This window comes from Telmatherina bonti (assembly GCF_933228915.1).
Source record: "Telmatherina bonti genome assembly, chromosome: 5".
Lineage (NCBI taxonomy): Eukaryota > Metazoa > Chordata > Actinopteri > Atheriniformes > Telmatherinidae > Telmatherina > Telmatherina bonti.
The window spans coordinates 33,905,679-33,929,391 of NC_136623.1; the positions used below are offsets into that span (position 1 = coordinate 33,905,679).

The 23,713-nt window shown below is 38.0% G+C and overlaps 2 protein-coding genes across 2 annotated transcripts in view; both read right to left on the minus strand.

The window, feature by feature from the left end:
- Positions 1–1,944: 1,944 nt before the first annotated feature.
- On the minus strand, positions 1,945–6,183 carry drc9 (dynein regulatory complex subunit 9; the record flags this gene model as incomplete). The annotated part of the gene is made up of 9 exons (XM_079241171.1): positions 1,945–2,058; positions 2,147–2,236; positions 2,319–2,450; positions 5,113–5,187; positions 5,302–5,436; positions 5,522–5,606; positions 5,689–5,811; positions 5,887–5,921; positions 6,055–6,183. 9 exons carry the CDS (start codon positions 6,181–6,183, stop codon positions 1,945–1,947), a joined length of 918 nt encoding a protein of 305 aa, XP_079097297.1.
- Positions 6,184–10,063: 3,880 nt separating this feature from the next.
- Positions 10,064–23,713, minus strand: part of LOC306756263 (protein spire homolog 1-like) — a gene marked incomplete at both ends in the record, with an annotated part of 50,209 nt that continues 36,559 nt past the window's right edge. The window contains 12 exon segments of the mRNA XM_079240985.1: positions 10,064–10,313; positions 11,557–11,855; positions 11,994–12,021; positions 12,141–12,211; positions 12,383–12,520; positions 14,803–14,880; positions 14,884–14,930; positions 14,933–14,969; positions 15,410–15,552; positions 16,546–16,639; positions 16,723–16,886; positions 17,619–17,669. Of these exon segments, the coding sequence (XP_079097111.1) occupies positions 10,064–10,313; positions 11,557–11,855; positions 11,994–12,021; positions 12,141–12,211; positions 12,383–12,520; positions 14,803–14,880; positions 14,884–14,930; positions 14,933–14,969; positions 15,410–15,552; positions 16,546–16,639; positions 16,723–16,886; positions 17,619–17,669 (1,400 nt within the window).

Here is a 23,713-nt window from a genome sequence, read left to right on the forward strand (position 1 = left end):
ACATAACATAAATATAGACGATCAAACGGTCGAGTTTATGTTTAATGTAACAAAAAAATAGCAAATGAAATAACCTTAAGGAGAAGCATGACTGAGTTAAAAATGTAAATTAAGTACTCCTGATCCAATTCCTGCTGAACTCACTGGACTGTTGTTTTAGTTCCTTTATTTTGACTTGACTGACACTCATGCTCTGATCTCATGACACGACTGGGAGCTGGTCTCACCCGTCACATCTAACGGAACTCCATCCATCATTTTACGATTGTAAAAGTTCCAGCGCGCACAAGTAAAATGTAAACTACCCAAAAACCTTGTATCCTAAGACTGGTCCCCAAAGCCAGCATGTTTCCTGTGTTGCAATGCTGGGTGTTCTGCTTCTCTGTGAAATGTGGGAGCTTGCAGATAGGAAACAGCGGGAAATTTTCTTGGGCAGAGCTCGAAATGATTCATTCCTGTGTAATGGGTAGAAGATTTACTTTATCAGCTCATTGTTTTACTGTGTGATTGCACAAACATGCTGTACGATAAAGACTAATGATGAAGTGTATGACCTGTGGTCATTAATAGTTGACTAGTTAGTAGTCTTTACTGCTGTAAGATATTTATTTTTTATCTCTCTCTCTCTCTATATATATATATATATACATATATATATATATATATATATATATATATATATATATATATATATATATATATATATATATATATATATATATAGATCTATATATGTATATATAGATCTATATATGTATATATAGATCTATAGATCTCTCTATATGTAAACTTATTTAAAGCTGTCTCGTGTCTATTGTCATTTATATTTAAAATGCTGTACAAAATAAAAGGTTTTTGAGTAAACATTATTTATATTGTGCCTGCTACATGAGGAAGCCGATATTCTAAATGTAATCTGTGCTCATCTGTAAAACAGTGAAAATTTTATATTCTTAATAAAGACATTTAAAGACTCACATTCTGTTTGATGAGTGTTAATAGTATGATGTCACATTAGCAAGTATTGTTATAACAACCTTTCCAGCAGATTCTGATCCTACCATGTGAATGTGGAGCTGAACTGGAGACTCATCAGACCAGCAACGTTTCTCCATCTTCTATTGTCCAGTTCTGGTGAGTCTGTGTGAATTGTAGCCTCAGTTTCCTGTTCTTACTGACAGGAGTGGGGTTCGGTGTGGTCTTCTGCTGCTGGAGACATTGTTATGAAACATTGTTATGAAACTTTGAGTCCTTCTATCAACCAGTCTGTCACCAGTCTGCCCATTCTCTCTGACCTATGACACCAGTAACATTCTGGTCCAGACAACTGATGCTTGCTGGATATTTTCCTCTTCTTCCGATCATCTCTGTAAACTCTACAGACGATTGTGTGTAAAAATCCCACTAAATACTATTATTGAATGTCCTATCATCAAAGAAAAGGCTGAATTTACAACAGTCACTCAAATAACTGGAGACTTAAAAAAGAAACAATAACTAAAAATTTGCAAAAATATAATTTAGTAATATAAGACACTGTTTTTTCATTTAATTGGGTTGAAGAAAAAACAAACAAACAAATTGGTCCTGAACAAATTAGAGACTTTTCTGTTGAACAGTGGGACAAAATACCTGTCAACAGGTGCAGAAGTCTGACTGAGAGGAACAGAAAACACCTGACTGGAGCGGAAACATTAAAGGATTGTTCAACTAAATATTACTTTATGACTGATGTCATATGTAATAAATTATCTTATTTGTTTGATTTTTAAAAAAAGTATATTAGAAAATAATTAAATGATTTTCATAAAATTTTTATTTATTACTTTAGATAATTTCAGCTTATTTTACAGGCAGCTGTTTTTTTCCTTCTTTAATGAAAGGGTATGAATAAATATGAGCACAACTGTACATGTCACATGAGTAAACATTGTTAGAGAATTGTCATTTGTTGCTCTTTCCTTTCTTCTTCTTCGTTTTGCCTTTCTTGTTCTCCTCTACTTTTTTAAAAGGGCCGAGGCCTCGGCGGACCATGCAGCATCTCCACCAGGCCTGCAGCTGCAAACAGCAGGACATTGTCAGTCACCCTGAGGACAAAATGTGTCTCTAAGCCATGTGAAGGGGCAGTTGAACTGGAAGTTGTTACCTTAATAGCAGCTGTGGTTTTTGCCTGCTGCTGGTGCAATTGCTCCTGCTCCTCCATGTCTTCCATCACCACCTGCTCCATCCCCCTCAACTGAAAACAGACAGCCAATCACATCCCATTCAACATTGAGCTACGCAGCAAGGACAGCTGTTAAGCGCTGGGAGCTGCTCACCTTCCTCCTCATCTCCATCATTCTGTCTAAGTTCAGTGTTCTTTTGCAGGATATGTTGTTGAGCTGATCCTCCTTCTCCTGCAGCATCTTCTTCGTGCTCTGCTGCCAGTCCTGCAGAACCTGCTGCAGCTCCTGAAGAGCAAATCTACATCAGCTACAGAGCGTGGTGAATATTCATAATTATTACATTCAAACGAACAGTGACCTTAAAAAAAGACAAATGGATCAACTGCTGCTGCAAAACATTACTGACTATTTCAATCATGCAGGTGATTATCAACATCAGAGAAAACAAAAAAAGAACTGTGTAAAGTCTGTGCCAATTCTTTCTAGTGTGCATCATCTAGTTTTTTTTTTTTGTTTTTTTTTTTACCCTGTCCTGTCCAGCATCATAGCATCACGCCATATTTAGCCAGACAGATTTACTCTGCCAAGGGAGACATGTCTTACATATGACTTGATATTAAGGAATAGTTTTTATTATTATTTTTACTTTGATCATCGGTCCTGAAATGGAAATGCTGAATCTCGAAGGGGAAGAGAAGGTATGAAAAGGAGAGAAAGGATTAAAGTGTGAAAGGAGAAGTTGTCTCAGCTGCCAAAATCACAGTATTCGCAAAAAAAAAAGTACCCTAGCAGCACATTATACACACACACACACACACACATATATATATATATATATATATATATATATATATATATATATATATATATATGTAGAGAGAGAGAGCTGAAATATTTATTTATATACTTTAAATAAACCTATTTAAAGGCAATAAGGATGGACATTAAGAGAGTCATATATATATATACATATATATATATATATATATATATATATATATATATATATATGTAGAGAGAGAGAGCTGAAATATTTATTTATATACTTTAAATAAACCTATTTAAAGGCAATAAGGATGGACATTAAGAGAGTCATATATATATATACATATATATATATATACATATATATATATATACATATATATATATATATATATACATATATATATGTATATATATGTATATATATATATATATATACATATATATATATATATATATGTATATATATATATATATATATATATATATATATATACATATATATATGTATATATATATATATATATATATATATATACATATATATATATATATGTATATATATACATATATATGTATATATATACATATATATGTATATATATATATATATATATATATATATATATATATATATGTGTATATATATATATATATATATATATATATATATATATATATATATATATATATATATATATATATATATATATATATATATAATGTGTGTGTGTCTGTGTGTGTGTGTGTGTGTATATAAGCTGCCAAAATCACAGTATTCGCAAAAAAAAGTACTGTAGCTTTGAACTCGCAGATTAGCTCCACCTGTACTTCCCTCGGCCAGGTGCAGCTGCTGCTCATTACCTCTCTTATTTGTTGTTGAGATCATTGGGTGTTTCGGGACTCTCACACATCACACACTCTATCTGAGGTGACCCTACTGAGGTTGCTCAGGCCTCAGCATGTGTCCTTAGAGCTTACCCACAGGTCTGCTCTTCATCCAGAGCCATCTAGAGGCCTCTCTGCCGTCTCTGTGCTGTTAGAGATGACTCTCCTCCTTTCATCTGAGATGCAGAGTGTATTACCCCGTCCTGCAAAGCCTCTGCTGAGAAGCCCTGGTGCATCTCTGGTTGTTGTTTTTTTGGCTTCTTTCCAGTTGTTATGAAGCTAATCCTATACTTCCTAAGTTGAAACCTTCTACAGGTGGAAGTAGCACTGCAGATGCTGTCTGCAGTGGTTTTTAACATGTGCTTCTGACACCAGTGGTATCTGCCTTTCCTCCAGAGTTTTTGGGCAGCAGCTTAAAATGTACTCAAGGGTCCCCTTTTCCTGACAAGGGGGCATGTTAGATGGGATGGGTGTTGAACTAAATGCAGTAAAGTTCTGTCTATCAAAGGTCAGTCAATATGAGCTTCCTCTCCACAACTTGTTCCCATCGAGTCTTGGCACCTTACTGTTTTATTCCCATTAATCTGCTAAACTTCTCCACCTCTACACTCCACTGACACCTCTCCTCTCCCTACCATCCCTGCTCTGGACACTTTCAAGTCTATTGGTTTCCAGAGCTGAAGCACATAGGGTCTTACTTGGAGTGACACTTTCTATTTTGTAAATCTGCAATGCTGGAGCAGTTTTCTAGGCAGAATCCCTCACTGGTAAATCCATGTCTTGGATTTGCCTGGTGGGCCTGTCTTGCTGATGTTCTTTGACCAACCTCCTAAATGGTGTGAACTGGTGTTCCTGAGATTAAAAGTCAGAACTTAATGATCACTTTGCCTTTCTTCAGGACCAAACATCTTGACTTTTCTGACTTGAATGATATCCTCCCCCATTCCATTTGTTTTTCTAGTCTGCTCAAGATCCATCTTGCTCCAGGAACACACCCAGTGGCCACTATCAGGTCATCCAAAGCATCACAACACGGTCGAGTTTGATCCCCTGTACTCTGGCTCAGCAGATCTAGTGAGAATTTCCTGATTATTTTTGGCCTGATTATGTCACTAAACATCTGACAATGTATTCCAAGGGTTATGTAAACAATACTAATTGTAAGTCATGAATTGCAGGACTTGTTCCAGAAAATAGATTTAATATAAACTGCTTTGCATTCATTGTATTCTAACAGCATTAAAATGGTTTTCTGCTTTAACTCCCACTTATGAAGTACTGTTGCTTTACTGACCTTCTGCTTATTTTTCAGGAACTTTTCTGACTCCTCATGAACTCTCCTCTCCTCTTTCACCCTTTTCTGCAGTAGCTGAAAGAGATGGAGTCAAAAGATCATGATTGAGACAGTTTAGAAACAGTATTTGATCTGTCCTGTTGAAAGGGGAGGGACTCCATTGACCCAGACTTAAGTTGACTGATGTACCTCCAGTTGAGCCTCAAGCTGATTCTCGGCCTCACAGCTCTTTTTATGCACTGGCTTCTCCATGCTTCTTTCCAGTATAGTCATCTTCTTGAGGTTGGCCATGTCCCTCAGATGTGCACAGAAGCTGGACAATCTCTATAGATGGAGACAGCACAGGAAAAGTTTTCATATTGCTCCATTTACTAGCAGTTCGTTCAGAGACAGACTCTTAATTTCTCACTTCTAATTGTTCAGTCTTTTCAGCCAACTCCTGTTGTTGTCTCAGCAGATTTAATTTTTTCTGTTCCAGTTCGATGTCTATCTCTCTGGATGAAGAAATTTTCTGATTACATATGCTTTTTAAGATTAAGGGTGGTCTTATTACGATTACTCGAGGCAGAAGCGAACCTTTTTCTCTCCTTATTGCTGATTTTCTGCTCTTTTCCCTCCACAACCTGCAGGAAAGAGCTGAAACTCTGCTTCTCCTCCAGCTCAAAACGTAGGCTGGCCAGCTGTTGTGAGATCGACTGACTGCAGAAACACAAATGTCATTTTTAAAAGAAAAAACAGTGAATGCAACAAAAACGGCGTTCTAGAGTTACTCACCAGTCTCTTACCAGCCTAAAAAGCTTGGCTTTATCCTACACATAGAAACCCAGAAGTTAGTGCTCATCAGGACATTCATCATGTTTACAAATCTGAAATAAATTCTCATTATTGTAAGATCAGAGTGACAAAACACTGTTTTACTGGTGATAAATACAATACGATCACCTGTGCAGGTACTGAGCTCTGTTTCTGGCTGATCTGCACTGAAAAGGCATGTCCCAGTATGTCCAGCTGCTGAGAACAGTCCTCCAGTACGACTGCTACTCCAAGACTCTGAATCTTGGATAAAGACATCCTTTGGACCACACAGTGACGCTTCAGGTGAAAAGTTGACATGACGTAATGAATGTAGGACATTAAGTATCATCATACAATGGCAATTTCCCCATTTAAAACAGATTATTGAAACAAAAGCTACTAACAATCTTGGTTACACAACAACGTGACAATGTCTCATCAACTTGTGTTATTTATGGTCCTGGTCTGGTTATGCCAAAACGTGACCAACATGATGGACTGTTTAAATACAAGTTATTATTAAACCTGAACATCTAGTGACCGATAGGTTCCCTTGCTTTGGTGAAACACCCTGTTGGAGAACATCATATTAGGTTCACTTGTTCAGGTTATAATAAATTTAAGGTCCATTCTGACTCCATAATGTTAAAATGGTGAGCCAAAGCTGCCCTTCATTTATAAGTTACCAACTTACGGTACTAGTAACTGTTTCATGATAAAGAGAAAGCAGCTTTTCGCCTCCAAAGATAACAAAAGTCACTTACTTCACTTCCTTTCGTAGCAAGCAGCTGTCAGGCAGAATATATATTTTAAAAAATCCATCGAAAGAAACAGCATGAATTACAAACCGGAAGTGATCGTTTACACATCACCATGGCAACGCAACCTTTTCTCTTACGATCTATTTTTTTTAAACCTTCGCTTTTACCGATTGATACCAGACAATAAAATAAATGAACTGCCGCACAAAAAAAAAAAAAAGTGGTAACTGTATTTAAGATATTTCGATAGAAACTATTCTCCAGTCTCTAGCAGAGGATGAAAAGAGAGTTAGAGTTGTCTTTTCCTTTACTGACACAGTAGGACAGATTGTGACGGCGTTGCAACAGAGCTCTGCAATTAATTATTATATAGCAAATTTATTTTAAAACGCCTTACATAGTCATGCGTAGCATATTACATGACATAAATTAAATTAACAGAGGTAAAATATGATCTAGACAACATTTTCACGAAAGCTACTCAACCAGAGGCTTCTTCATCTCTGTAGTCATAATGAGACAAAGCCATTCCTTCCAGCCACAAAGAGCTTTGTCATTGTATGTTTTACTATATTATTTTCTAATATGTTTTCCTGAATTTCCACCCTGAGGATGGATAAAGTATCTATCTATCTATCTATCCATCTATCTATCTATCTATCTATCTATCTATCTATCTATCTATCTATCTATCTATCTATCTATCTATCTATCTATCTATCTATCCATCTATACATCTATACATGTGTACATCTATCATTTGACCAATTGACGTGCAACTATAACAGGGAAATATATCTGGAAATTAAAATATAAAACATGCAGGACTCTGTTATCTCGTTAGGATTGCTCCCATTGTTCCAGCAGAGGGGGTTTTAGTCTCAACTTAATGCATTCCTACAAGCGATGCTGTTTGTTAAGTTGCAACAAAAAGTGAGCAAAGCCACCTTGAAAACACAGTGCTTGTTGAAAAAGTGTTGGGTTTTACGCTGTAAATGGTACAGAAGTGAAAAAAAAATCAAACTTTTTATCAAGCAGTTGTCTTGCTCTGATGACTCAACTACTTGCTCTTCACCCAAATGAATGGAGGCACCACATGTAAAGGTTTGTATTGTGTATTCATTCAGCAAAGTCAAACTGCCTGACTTTCAGCACCATCATGCCACTGCGGTTCCTTTGCTAGATGTTCACACCAATCTCATCATCTTTAACAGCAGACTGATGTAAAATAATCTATAAATATGTGATAAGAGGGGTCTCAGGAACTTATGGAGGAACTAGATCCAGAATATCCCAGACAATAAATAAATATTGATAAATAGCTGAGAAATAGTCACACAGCTGTTCCAATTCCAGACAGCATCAGCAGCATTATCTAATGAATCATTTGCAGTGAAGTGGTAGATGCTTCTTAGATCAAATGGGAACTTTTAAAACCCTTCCTTCTGGAAAGAAAGCATCATTTTTTACATTTAGAAAAATAAATTGGAAACTGCTCTTTGGCTCAAAAGTAATATGACAAACTGCCAAGTCATCTTTCTTCCTTATTGTGATGCTCGGTTTGAGCTTCAGCAAGTCGTCTTGACAACGTCAACATGCTTTGAAGCTTTGAAGTTGCTTTCTTTTGATTCACACAAACACAAGTGACGGGACAATAGTCAGGTATTGCATTTAATTTTATTGTTGTATTCATCATTTGTTGCACTCTCTGCAAGGAGTTACAGATTAAAGGTAATATAGACTGAGGGTACAAGCAACACGGTAGTACATGCATGATGCTGTCTTTCACACTGCAAGGTTTCCTCTGCAGACTTCCAACTCACCCTCCTCTACTTTTCACCTGAACATAATACAGGGGCGGTACTCCCCCCTCTCAGAGACGTATGTCTACAGTAGTGTCACCATTAACGCTGTCTTCATCGAGGCAACACACACTTTGTCTACAAAAACCAAAAAAGACAATAGAAACAAAGTATGTACAGTAACAGTAGATGGCTGTTTAACGTGTGAGTGATCATAAAAGGCAACTTTTAAGGCAGAAACATCTCAGAAGGAATATGATGGATGTGATGAAGAATAAAAATATAAAGAAGACTTTTACTTCCTGCCAGCTTTGGAGGAGCAACAGAAATCATGAAGGCATTGTAAAAAGACTTACTGTGTGTGCTGAACAGCAGGACAGTGCAGAATTGTTGTTTTTTGCAGCCTATAGAGTGAACTGGGTTACATTATCTGTACATGAGGCATTTTATTCTGACTAATCTTTACACAATGCAAACATTCAAACACAAGTCAAGAAATGTAAAGATAAAAAGGAATTAACAAGCATTTTATATTTAATGATCAAGATACGTTTTAAAATGCAAAAATATGCAGACGGTATCTGTTTCTCAAAGAAAGGCAAGTCTTAACGACCCCACGCATTATTCTTACGATGTTTAAACATGTTTGCATGTACAACCACAGCACTGACTGCACACTCAAGAGCACTTCACAGCCTCTGGAAACAGTGTCTAAAGTTCTGGACCGTTTTGTAAAACTGGCATTTAAAAGAAGAAAAAAAAACCAAGGACAGTAAAACTAAAGATAACATGTCAACAGCTCAGCCTCTGCTGACTTTAATTTGTTTATTTTGATATGCTGCTTTTGAATGTCCAGAGCACCAGACTGCTGATATCGAACCCTCGAACCCACAGATATCTCACATGCTTCCTTTTTAAGTTGGGCTTTAATCTGCACAGGTTTTCCACAGAGGAAGTAACATTTACCTCAGTCACTGACAGATGAGAAAGAAAGTGTTTTTTGGCACAAGTAAGCATTTAAAAGTAGATGCTTTTTTCTATTTAAATGTTGTTTTTATGTCGTAGTTTCGGGAGGGTAAGAAGCGTAGGGAATGTTTTCCTTCGTGGCCTCTATATGAGCAGAATCATGCTTTCAGGTGTGCTGACAGTAGCATTGAGGAGGGAGGGTCTCCCTGAGCATCATCAGCGAAAACTCAAAAAAGCGAGGGCGATGTTTTTCTCTGAGCAATCATTTATCACACACACACACATACACACGCACGGAGGTAAAAAACTAAATTATAACCCATATAAAATGTACAGCTTTATATTTGTTTTCAGTTTCTTAAACACACAAGCTCGCTCTGAATTGTGCTTTGAGTTGAATGTGAGTTGAGCAGGACCACATTGTGCCACCAGAAAGAAGAAGTTCCCCTTCAGAGCTGAAAAGTCTGTGGCCTGCAGTTGTAGGATAAACTTTGATATATTAATGTTACAAAAGAAAAATGTTCTTGTTCGTAGAAGCATACAGCCCAACAACAACAACAAACAAAAGAAATAGACACACACTCTGTGAACCTGACTGCTCTCTGACTGACGTACGCTCAAGCAGTTTCAGATTTCATTGATTGTTCGTTCGGAGGGTCTGTAGTCTTCCCGGCCTTTCGGGGAGTAGAAGGACTGCGTCTTGCGTTTTAAGCGAGCCCTCTTGGTGGCCAGTGACAGGCTGTGCTTGCTGGAGGCGATTATGTCAGAGATGAACTTCTTGCAGTCCACACACACCTCCATGGTGGCCCAGTCCTCCGTCAGCTCCGGGGGAAGCGCCAGTTCTTCATGAGATTTTAAAGAGCCATGCTTGGAAAACCTGAATGGAAGAAATAACAGGATGGGATGCTGTCAGACTCGTCGTTTAGTTTCTGAAATAAGCAGAAGTCGCGTTCATCATGCAGGCTTAACGGGGTCTTTAACAAGGTATTTGAAGGGTGATTTGATCTGAAATGTAGACTTAAAACTGGCTTCACAATTCAACAAGGAACACACAGCTCCATTAGTTACAGTTCCTGGATAGAGATCATGATTCTGAATCAAACTCTATTTTTGTCTACTGTGGTGTGTAAAGTCTGCTCCTGTTACCGGTAAATGAAGGAGTCTGATGAAAATGATGTTAAGCCTGAAATCGTGCGGATTTAAACCACTGTGGGACTGAAGCTGTTTGAATCTGTCTTTGATTGTTTTACATCTTGTCAGAAACTTGGTAGAAAAACACATGTTCCACCTGGTAGAGATATCAGGTGTGACTCTGACAGGGAATGAATGAATTTTCTGGAGTTGTATACGTTCGCATCAACCGGCTATATGCGCTTTCCAACATGCCTCGTCCCAGTCTTTCCACTCTTCCCATTATATACCTCCAGTCTCTTCACAGATGTCTCTGAACATCCATCTACTGGGTGTTTATTAAATATTTGGGAAACTGAGCCCTTCCCTGACCACCATGCATTATCGTGGTTATAAGTGTCTCCATGGTAGACACTGAGAAGATGGATGATGTAGGGTATGTTCAATATGTCAATCATTTCTTCTAATGTTATCATAAGAAATAATGTGACTTTATATGCCACAAAAAGTACCTTTTGTGGCTTGTAAAGTTCTTTTTTCCCTTTGTTGTCCAGAATTTATATCCCCCCCTTAACTTTTCTCTGTTTATTTAGTTTTGCATTAAAAAGATGCAGCTTGTAAGTAAAATAACAATCCAAAATTAAAGTATATTTATTGGTAATCTCCTAATTTGTTTTTTGTAAGCATGATAAGGAGAATTGCAGGTCTTACAAGAGCTATAAGCATTATAAACAACAAGCAGCTGACGACACACTGCCATGTAATGATGAAATTCTCCACTAGATGTCAGCGACTGACCGTCTGGAGAATCCCAGTGGACCAAGCAGCTGCTTGGAGAGGACATGTACTACATGTTGCAGTCACATCTGAGTACATCTGCTTTGCTGTTTTAAAACTTTAGTATTAAGGCATCATTTCAACTGCAAATTTATCTGAAACAAGAACAAATGTTTCCTGACAAGGTGAATAAAGCTTCTCGCATCTCTTACTTGGACATGGTCTTCTGAATGCCGTGGCGCTGTGGGTTCCCGGAAGATTTGTCAGCTTTAGCAGCAGCAGCTGCTGCTCCTGCAGCTTTTCCAGCTCCTTTAGATGCTGCTTTTGCAGATCCTTTCGAAGTGGGGGATGCAGTGGCCCCTCCTGCTGCCATTAACGGCTCCGGGTCTGCAGCCACAGAGAGTCCTTGTCCTACAGCAGCCATGGCGTTTACTCTCTCTCTGGGGAGAGTGTTGGTCGAGCCAATGGAGTAGATGGGCAGACTGGAATAAGGTTTGGATGGCAGCCGCATCTGTTAAGAGATTAGATACATAACATTAGTAATAGCTATTTAGAAGAGTACTGAAGCAAAAATATTGAAGTTTGACTTTTTGTAATTGGACAATGTTATTTCATTCTGCACAGGCTGATTCATTCCTGCCTGACATACCTTTTTACAGCACTGTGAGCACACAGGCCTGCAACAGGAAGGTTGGACAGCAAAAGAGAGGAGATTAATAAAAGCAATAACCATTCTTTATACAATAAGTACACAGATTATGCATGATTAACATGATAAATATCTGAGGCATTTTACTTTTTGCAGAACTGGCAGATATAGGACCATGTGAAAAAGGAAAACCTCTTGGTTCGACAACAGAAGCAAAGCTGTAAAAGAAAAAAAACAAACAAACAAAAACATATGAATACAATAAGAACACTTATTCAGACTAAATGTATATGATCTGATTCCCAAGGCTGGAAATACACATCCCGGCTCATTCAGAGAGTGTCCGTACAGGAAGTGATGGTTATGTAATAGATAGAAAAGCACGTCACCTTTCCCTTCTTCATGGCGTTGTAGACGTCTTTGTACTGCTGGAACTTCTCCAGCTCGGCTTTTACCAGCACCTGTCTGATATGCATCACCTCCTCCACTGTCAGAGACAGACACTCCACAGGGAAACAGAACTCCTCCTGCAACAACAACAACACACACATCTCTGTACTTCTGTTTACATGCAGATGCGACCGTTCCTGCTCATCCTAACCCGAATGCCGAACATCCTTCCATTAACACTGACTCTAACCCTATAGGCCTAAAAGCCTGGTCCTGACCCTCTAAAAGCCATTTATACTCTGTGAAGAACAGCATTTTGACATTTGGACCCCACAGCGCATAGTACAACATAGCCACTCATACACACACAGAGCAGTGCATGACCCTGGAAAACACACAGGACTTAGTGTTTCTCATTCAGGACACAAACAGCCATCTCTCTGCACCTTTCAGGACAACCTGAGTCGGTCCTGGTTACCCCTGGGTTATAAAAATGTCTTTGTTGTGCAGAGACACCGGGAGTGAACACCTGATTCCTGCAGCAGTGCAGGGCAGCAGACTAATTAACCCTTGAGATGCCAAAGTTTTCCAGAGAAAATGTTGCATTTTGATATCAAGAATTCAAAAGGCAGGAGCTGGGAAGTTGTTAGAGGTTCATGTTGAATGTGAACCTGAGTTTTTGAGTGAATTTGCTCATCTCGTTTCCTAAGTAAATATAAATCTGCAAATAGCTGATAAAGTCTTTCATCAACAGTGAAAAAGGGCTCTAAACTATTCTCTGTAATCTGCTCGAGTGCATTCTCGTCAGCTCAACACATTTGCTTTGAAATGAGTGTGTTTTCTTCGTAAACCTTAAAGGTATTGTGTCACTAAATTTGGCTTTTAACAAAAATCAAGGATTTATTTCATAAATACATAATTCACCAAAGTCTAATCACAATTACATCCAAATGAAAGCTCACAATAAGTTATTTATAAATGCACAGGTAGTGCATTTATAAATATAGGTAGTGTAGGGCAATGTTGCATCGCCATCGTTGAATAGTGTAGCTGAAAGGGGACAAACTTGTAGCCTTATTGGTTTTAGCTGTGAATCCCTGCGTGTTATCTGATTGGGCAGGAGGGTGTCTGACAATTGACCCAATAACTTATTAACTTCAGCTGGGAGTAATCTGGATCAGCGTACTCCAGCAGGTGATTGGAGAGTTGGGCTGAGGAAGGTGTAAAGGTGTAGAAAAAGCAGCAAAAAGGAGAGGAGACAGATCCGAACCGCAGCTGAGAGAAAGGCTAGGGGAGGTCTGTGCAGCCAGCTTGAATGGAGGAGTCTGACGGTTTCATGGCTGTCGTTGCAGGAACTGGATGTTTAACACACACTAAGTATTCAGAGTTACTGGACCCACTGAGGAAGTTGACACAAGCAGCTCGGACTGAGAAACTCGGTGATGACGTGGTGATCGATGCAGGAATTGGGTAGCCAATGCACGCTAAGTATTCTTTAAGATGCGCATCTGGCCTGAAAGTGTTGACTGGATCTGTGATGCTTTAGTGAGCTCATCGCTTCCACTTCATAAATTCCCCATCATGCGTTTCATTATTTTCTATTTTAAAAACAAAAAGCTAAAACTGATAGACAAAGTCTTATAATTCATTGCAAATGCATATAAAAACCCTAAACTATGAATTTACTCAACATAATTGCAAATTTAAATCTATATTGGAAGCAAAGTAGCTATTAACTCAGACTAGAGTGTGTAAAAGTCATAAAAAGCAAAGAAGTTAGTGATATTGGTCACTACATGAGCCTTTTATCATCGTTGTGCTACGGCAGATTCAAATCAAACTAGAAACAGCTATTACTGAAATAATAGCAACTGTGAATGCCCATTTATTGAACTATGCTGAATGATTTAAATGAAATTGCATAAGTATAAGAACCAGTCTTTCACTTGTTCACTGGAGTTTAGTTCAACCTTGCACATGTTTTTGCAATCCCGCTAATTACACCCTGCTGGAAGTGGGGAAAAAAGGCCTTCCTGTCCCAAATGGAAAAAATGCAAGTCTTTCCAAGGTGCAACCAAGAGTACTTGTGGCGTAGTGAGTTAATCGGTGTGCTTCAATACAGAAGTTCATGGGTTCAATCCCAATTTGGGACAATAAGAAAAAATTGGCATTCACATCAATCAAACTTTATTTCTTGAGCACTTTTCATGCCACGGGAAACTCAAAGTGCGGCACAAGATGAAATCAAATCATAAGGATTAAAACAAACAGTGGATAAAAAGGCATTTAAAAACAATAAAGACACAAGATCTTTCCACACACTCATAAGCCGGCTCATGCTGTAGGTGAGTGATCTCTAATGAAGCTGGAATCATTAGGATTCAGATGAAATGCCAGAAATACTGACAAATCAGCAAACCTCGGCTGATGCTCTTCGTCTCATGTAAACACCCCTGCACAGAGCAAAAACTGCCTTCACCAACCCCAACACACACGCCTACATAGTGTAGGAGCTCCATGAAGTGTGGAGAGCAGAGGGAGAAGGAGGAAGGGGATCCAGGAGGGAAAGGCGACTATCGTCCCAACCTGAATGAGAGAGGAAGCTGTCTGGTATAAAAAGTATTTAACAGATGAAGTGACAACAGATGGAGAGGAATGAAACAAAGGGGAGGAGGAATTTCATGTAAACAGGAAAAACAAGTAAAATGGCTGGTGTGTGTTTAGTTTCAAGCTGCCTTGTTCCATTTTTAGTCCTTCTCACCATATTTACTCACAGTATCCATGACTCCCACTGCTTCCAGATTATTAAGATAAAACTAAACTGGCGACACTTCCCTTTAGATCCAGAGAAACAAGGAAAAGCAGTGACTCTTTGATGCATCATGAGATTTAGATCAATAAAAATTATTGGTTTTAAAGTTCAACTGTTTTACAATAAAATGTAGAGGTATTTTCCCCTAATGGCATAAAACCATCTGATATTTATTTAATTCTTCGTTTCTGAGGGTGGCTGAAGATGTACCCACCAGAGACTTGGAGTTCTGTTTGGAGGGCGGCTGAAACTGTCGGACGTTAGTGGGTGTTTCCTTCTCAATGGAGTGTCTCCTTGGTGGGGCCTGGCGCCTCTCCGGCTGAGGTGTAGAGGAGATGGGCAGGAACATGGGTGGAGCTGATGTTCATAGATGGAGGATAAGACATGCAGAAAGAGAAAAATCAGGCAAAGAAGGAACCAAGCGGTCAGCTTTGTCAGGACTCGGCTAATATATGGAGAGAAATTTGTTTCTTTATTATCACATCAAATAAGTTAGATTTGAAACCAAAAATGATCTTTGAGAGCAAAAAAAAAAAAAAAAAAAAGTGGGAATCAATTTTTTTTTCCTTAGTAGAGATAGAAACAAATTAGGTTCCAGTTTTAAAAAAAAAAAAAAAAAAAAAAAAAAAAAAAAAATTTGAGAAAGCATACTTGTCCAACTTCAAGCAAAACTAATGTTTGTAAGTCAAAAATTACAACCCTTGTGCATAAAAATAAGTCCTCTTCTTTACTGTTAAAAACATTTGGTTACAAGTTGTAAAGTTTTGTTTGCAAATCAGTCCTCTTTGCTTGCAAATTCTAAAGTTTTGGTTGAAAATTTTACTGCGTCTGATGGGCGGGGCCTACGCCGGTGAGTGACAGCAGAGTTTCTATTGGTTGGTTTCAAAGTTAAAGTCAATGACTGGTGATGGCCAGGTGAAACTTTATAACTTGTAACCAAACGTTTTTAACTGTAAAGAGAAAAGGACTCATTTTTATGCACAATGGTTGCAATTTTTTACTTACAAACTTTAGTTTTGATTGAAAAAAGTAGTTTTGATTGAAGTTGGAGAAGTATGCTTTCTCAAATATATATTTTTTAATTGGAATCTAATTTGTTTCTATCTCTACAAAAAAAAAATTTGATTCTCAATTTTTTTTTTCTGCTCTCAAAAATCATTTTTGGTTTCAAATCTAACTTATTTGGATAATAAAGAAACAAATTTCTCTCCGTACTAATACTCAGGAGAAAAGAAATGAATGAGGCAATCATGACTGGCGAGGTTGTAAGATGAAAAAAACATTGAACACTATCAATCTAAGGTTGAGAGTTGAGACGTGTCGGGGGTGTAGATATATTTCCTGACTCACTTTTCTTCCCCAGTGCAGACTCAGGGGACGTATCATCCATCAAAGACGTCGCCACACTCGAGCTGCTGGCTGATATACGCCCAACAGGCTCATCCTGAATGTATAAATAACACAAACGCTTCAGTAATCATTTGCTCCAAAAAAAAAAAAAATCCATCTAAATGCAGAGACACTTACATCCGAGTCGGAGCTGTCCAGCTCAGCGAGGCTGGGAGCCTTCAGAAGTCTCTTTCTCTGAGGGACAGACTGAGAGCCAGTGGGTTCTGCTCGGGGAGACGCCGACCCGTTGATCAGAGACAAGGTGCTGGACGTCCTCCTGCCCATGTAGGGACTAAACTCATCTGCACAGACCCACACAGGAGATGGTCAGTCAGACGGAGAGGGAAAGCAACTGAGATGAATCTCAGAACACCTCCTCTTCTGCTCCTGTGCATCCTTCCCATTTTTCCATTTTAATCTCTGTTAGTTATTTAATTCTCGGTACAGGAAGGTTTTAGAATCGTTGTGGAAATTAGATGGAGGGATGCAATGAAGCTCGTTTGAGAGGAGTTTTAAGATCCACCTGAGGGTTAAAGAGGTTGTGTAGGGGGGGAGTTGTCCTGAGGGGAGGCAGAGGAGCAGGTCAGTGTTACACAGAGCATGACTCCCTCTTGGCATATACATCTGGGAGAAGCTGAGTTGTTGAAACTGGAGGAAATGATCACTCTGTGGTGACAGAACATCTGCCATGCTGCCTGACTGGCTGCAATTTGTCAGAGCGCAAAGCGGAAAAGGCAACCTGAAGAAATGGTTTGGAAGGAGGTAAAAAGAGGGAGGGGACGAGGTGGAGGATGAGACAAGTGAGTTTTACAAGAGGAAGATAAAGAGCTTCAGTATTAAAACTTAACATTCCTGAGACGCCACATCAACAGGTGCTCAACTTTTACACGTCATCCTTATTCTTTGTTTTATTTCCAGTTCTCAGCATTCAAGTCTCTAAGTTATTAGTTCACAGCCAAGCAGGGAGATGGACATTTCCATCAGGTTAAAGGGAAAGCAAGGCCTTCCAAACCTCAGCACTGCGCATACTTTACCTGTCCCTGTACGGAACAAATCCTGTGGCATACTGCGAGTTTTGCCAAAACCTAGAAGAGGACAGCTAATTTATTAGGACAGCTACAAGCAGATCAGCATTCAGTATGCCTGCAGCTTATGTCCAGACCATCTGCTTACTGATGCAGTGAATCGAGTCGAGTTCTTCACTATTTCTGAGTGAATACTTTGTCTTTTATCCTGCTCTGTCATTTTAAAGACATTTTCATACTTTCCAGCTGTTGCAAGCATTTTTTTGTTGTTGTTGTTGAATGACAGCAGCTGCATGGACATAAAATAGTTTGGAGGTGTGAAAGTGTGATCTTTCAGCTAAAAATGGACTTGTTTTCTGGCCTGAGTGCTTTATGTCAAAACTGACACGATCATAAAGTCACTGGATTGTGTAATGATGTCTATGGAAATACTTAAACCCAGCCATAAAGACGTCTATCCGTGACTTTTCTGTAAGAGGTGATGTTGTTACAACAGTAATTTTAATTATGATTATAATACTCAAATATCTGAAAGCTATGCATGAAGTTAAAAACCATCAACTGCAGCAGGTTTTGAATGAGTACAGAGGATGTGTGAGGTGCCATTATGATGCATACTTTTTTTTTATTGTCCAGCCAATTTAATTTAGTGATTTGATTTTTTTTTCTGAAAATAAAACAAGTTGCTGTTTTACATAATCTAAAACATGTCTTGTGAGCTAAAGTAATAAAGTAATATTTCAGAGACAAATTGGGATATTTTCCTCTAGGTTTGAGGAGTACATCGACTGAGTGGTGCTGAATCTCTGTCTTCTTCATCTTTATACGTTTAATTATTCTTTTAACAATTTAAAGTTGAATTTTTCCACTCTGTTAGGAAGAAAGCACTTTCTGCATAATCTCTCAGATAGTTTCATCTGAATCAATGCTCATTTTGTTCAGAAGTGTTTCTCCATTCGACTCCTGCTCTAGAAAACATAAATAAATGGTACAAAAAGTATCTGATGCTTTGCCAAGACGTGAGACACAGCACAGCTTTAATCTTTTCACACATTGTTCTTCTTGAAATGTGATTTTCTAGATGTTGATTAAAACTTTAGAGTTCATCAAAATGTCAGGGAGTCTGCAGCATCTCCTCATAAAACATGGAGCATTCAAAGTGCTCATCGTGTGAGAAGATCGATGAGGGAAGATTGTACACAGATCATCAGACAACATACACGAGTGAGGATGTAAAGTAGAGACACTGACTTCAGTAGGAGGAACGTGGAGTGCGGCATTATTCCGATCGAACCTGCTTCAGCAGTGTTTTTAGTTTTTCTTTAACTTTTATTCGATAGGGACAAGTATGCTCCATGAATGATAGCACATACTGCAGCATTTTAGCCAAGACTAATTTACAATGCCTGTCTCTAGTTGGGCTTTTACACAAGAAAGTACACACAGTTTACATTGCATTGCAAAATTAAAAATACATACACATACGTGCCTTTAGATATACATACAAAATACAAATACGTATGTATACACCCAAATGTAAAATTAAGTAAAAATCAGTCTAAAATAAGAGCATTGTCAATACATTCAATCAAAACTACCGTTTTACCACCCACAAGGAAAGGTTACAATACTAAAGATGAGTGCAGGCCTGATTTGTCTTTATCCAGTTCTCAAGTCCTGAAGTAAACTTTTTAAAATCCGGGATGGTCCTGTGGTTTGTTGGGAGCGCGTTGCATAACTTAGAGCTCTTCACAGCAAAGGTTGTCTAGTCCTAAAGTAGGGAATCTTACAGTCGTGGTTTGTCACACTTCTGGTAACTCTGCTGCGGTTTTTCTCTCCACGCATGCTTAGAGGCTCAGGTACTAAAGAACAAATACATCTGAAAATGAATGTAATAAAGGAGAAATTGATGAAGCAGTCAAAGCTCATCAGATTGTATTTTTTCAAGATATTGCAGTGGTGATGATGGATTGGTTTTTTATCCATAACTTTTAAAGCTCTGTTATATAGCAAACCTAGACGTTTGGTTGCAGTTGGAGCGGCCTGAGCCCATGTTGTCATGCAGTATGATATATGAGAAACTATCGTAGCATGTATGTACAACGGGGCAGCCTTGTTTGGTATGTAATTTCTGATTAATCTTAAGCAGTTTATATTATTTTGTATTATTTTAGATATTTTCTTTATATGCTTGTCGAATTTAAGTTTTGGATCCAAAACCAGTCAAAGATGTTTTAATTCTGTTTCCTCATCATCTCCAACAAGTTTAAAGAAAACATTTTCCACTGCTAATCGTCACAAACTCTGCTTCACAGCTTTACAAACCACTGATCCATCTGCACCATTCAGTTCTGCAAAGTCATCCTGCTGCATGAAAGACGTGTTTTGTGCAAAGTTGAGGACATTTGGAGAAACAGCGGTGGCACGTATTTCTACTTCAGCTTCACATTACAGCAGCTGCACTTAAGAGATTGTAGCCTCAACAAAGGTAACACTTCCTGAGACTCTACAGATAAAAGGCAACAACTAAAACAGTTTTTCAGGCATTGCATAATGACAGCCAGAAGTTTGAAAATTTCAGTCAAAATAAATATTAAAAATATGTCCTCAAAAGGAAGATTTTATGTTCATAAATAGTGGTATACATTTCTTTATTTGTTTTCCGAGAAGTAAATTCAAGCTGTAATACTCAGCTGTAATGATACTTTTAAAATCGATATAATAAAAAAAGAATAAAACAACAGGATTTACAACTCTGTCTTGTCCCAACAGTTAAAACAAAAACACAGCTTTAATTTTTTTTTTCCCCATATATTTCATACATACAATACTGTTGGCAGGTCCTGAGAACCTTTTCTGCGCAAATGTGACATCTGACATTTAGTTAGTAAGTTTCTAATCATTCAAAATCTCATCTGCTGTAACTTTGTTTCACATTTACAACGAGATTTCCCACAGAACTAGAATTGTCTTCACATCCACCAACATTAAAAATAATCTCACAAAGCTTTTTTACTCTTTAAACAAATCAGAAAAAAAGTTTATGTTTCATTGAAGCATGTTTTTCTCATGTTATCTTATTGCTTTGCTAAAATAATTCTACTTTTTATGTTCTTTATTGTGGGTCCACAGACATGACAGCTGGCATATTTATGCCACCATTTTTACTACAGTGTCTCTGAATGGACAAACACCTCAGTGTATGAAGTGCAGTACTGGCTTTGTCTGATTGGTGCAACATCACTGTCTGGGATAAAAAGCACCTTTAAAAGGACCATAAAAGAAGAAAGTACACATGTAAACAATGTTGAAGTAGTTCATTCATCGCGGCACACTGACACCACTGAATCCACTATCCATTCATATCTGTGAAGTTATTACTGTGGCTATCTTTACCACTGGATGTTAGTCATTCTGACACACTGTACTCTTAAATACGCAAGACTTAGATGCCAACCAGAGCTCAAATATTTTATCTTTATACAGCATACATCACAGTACAGTTTTTCCCTACAAAACTCTGAAATGTTCTCTAAAGAATGAAAAACAGCCTTCCTTTTCTATCAGACGAAACCAGAAGAAACCAGTGGCGGAATCAGGTAGATTTAACTGTCGATACTTTTTACGCCTTCGTCACTACGTTTACAGGTAATATCTCTACTTTTTTTAGTCCACTTTACTTTCTACAACACATTGCGTTATGTGTTTTGTAATAAATTGTTCTATGCTTCCTCACAATACTGCAGAAAATTCTGTTGAATTGAAAGATATTTCTTATAACAAGCTTCCGATTCACATCTTTCATACCATTCTTCACGTATTCTGTTCAACCAGCACACAGGAGTCAAACTCCAGTCCTTGAGGGGCCGGTAACCTGCAGGTTTTTGTTGTCTCCATGCTCCAACACACCTGACCGGAACTCATAAATAGGTTGAGAAGAAACTGCTGGATCCATTTGATATGAATCAGTTGTGTTGGTAGAAGGAAAAAAAAAAAAACCTGCTGGATACCGGCCCTCGAGGACTGGAGTTTGACGTAACAAAAACCCATGACCATTTCTATGGCTCCGTTGCTAAGCAACAGTTGCACCTTTAAAGTTCTGGTTGTTAGAAGTCATGACAGGACAATTAAATCATTTAAATTAAACATTGTTTAAAGTTTATTTTAGAGGTTTTGTAGGTAACTGTGTAATAAGTGGAATTAGGTACTGAAAAATAAATCATGTTTCACCTTGAAGGGATTTCTGTGATCAGTAGCAACCAGTCAAAACCAGTCAAAGCAGGCAGGTAACGTTGGACCCTCCTTCTCCTGCGTTGGAAATATCAGCTTCATCGGCAGGAGAAGCACTGACACTGTGCGTGATACTGCAAAATTTGGTATCATCCAATACCACGTAAATAAAAGGCTATTATCGTAGAAACTGATATTTTTTAATAGGGCTGTCAAGAATAATGTACTAATGCAAATAGATTAATATGTGGAATCAATGTGGAATTAAAAAACACATTAATGAATAAACAACAAAGTATTTTTTTCTCACCATATTAAATAAGAATTAAGCCGATTTTGGGCATGTAGGCACCTCGTCACCAAGGTGACCCAATTCCACCAAAAACCATTAAACCATCCATTTTTATGAAGATTCAGACAATTTCCAAACCTTACAGTGAAGTATTGATGTGGTCACACCAGTATCCATAGATATCAATACTAACGCTTGTATCAATATCAGTGATATTTGGATCGATCTGCCCACCAGTACTAACTGGTGGTAAAACACTCCAAATGGATGTTAGAGTCGATATTCTTTATTATTTAGTTGATGGCATTTAACTCTGCAGGTCACCTCTAAAAAACACAATTCTGAACGGTGTCACAAATATAAACACAAACACAATATGAACAGTACCCTTCACTGGTGTGAGATTTTGGTCAGTATTACCAGTAGCATCATCTGCATCGCTGTTAATGAAAATTACTCAGTCCACACTATTTATGTGTTAACATACACACTTACATATTATAGAACACATTCAATAAACACCTTTACTTTTCATACTTTAAGTAAATTTAAAAGAAAGTGCTACATATTTACTTTACGTCATGCTAAAAGGTTAATGTTGTGCTTTTATTTAAACTTCAGTACATGTTGTCTGACCCTGCTGCTCGCCTGATGATTGCTGGGATAGGGTCCAGCTTGAGTGGACTATGGAAAATATATTTATGTATGATCTGTTTATTTATAATTTTACTGATTATATAGTATTCAAGTACTTCCTCCACCACTGAAAGAAGTGAGGTTATGGTTTTTATAGCAGGTTGAGGTAGATATGTTGCATGTTCGCCACTCACTGCCAGGGATTTATGTAAGAGAGAAGATTTCTAAATAAGCATCAGATTTTCCTGTTGGGAGAGATTAAATGCAGCTCCTCCTCTGGTTCAAAGAGATTGAATCACCTTACAGGTGGATCAGGACAGTCAAGGGGTTTCACCCTTCTAAATTAATTAAATGAATTTCCTGAGAATGTTTAAATGCTGTAACTTTATCCATTTACTGCGTTTACTTATCCAATTAGCAGATAAATCGTAGTATTTTCTGCAAATTTCATGGTATGAGGCATGAAAGTTATCAAAACTGACTTTATGGAGTAAATCTCTACATGCAAAAGGTTTAAGTTTCAAATCATTGATTTCATCTGCAGCACAGCAGGTCACTCAGTTTGCCCTCCTCCTGAGCATCTTCCTACTGAGCAGTGTCCCACTTCTCCATGTTTCACCTCCACTGACAAGAGCCAGTCAATCACGACCAAAACACAGAAGCATGACATGAAATGTGTGTGCTGATGTGTGTGTGTGTGTGTGAGCAAATAAACAGCCACAACAAAGCAGAAAGCAGGAGATAAAAAAAAGAAGCCTGGTAAGCAGCGAGGAAGACTTTACCTGACGTGTCAAAACTGAAAGACATGCTAAGCGGCCGAATTACTGCAACGAGAAACTGCTTGTGATTAGGTGGCAAGTTGAAGCAAAGACTTAACACTTACAAGACAAAACATTTGCTTAGAGGTGGGAAATAATGCTGGGAAACAGAGTGTGATGTTTTCACA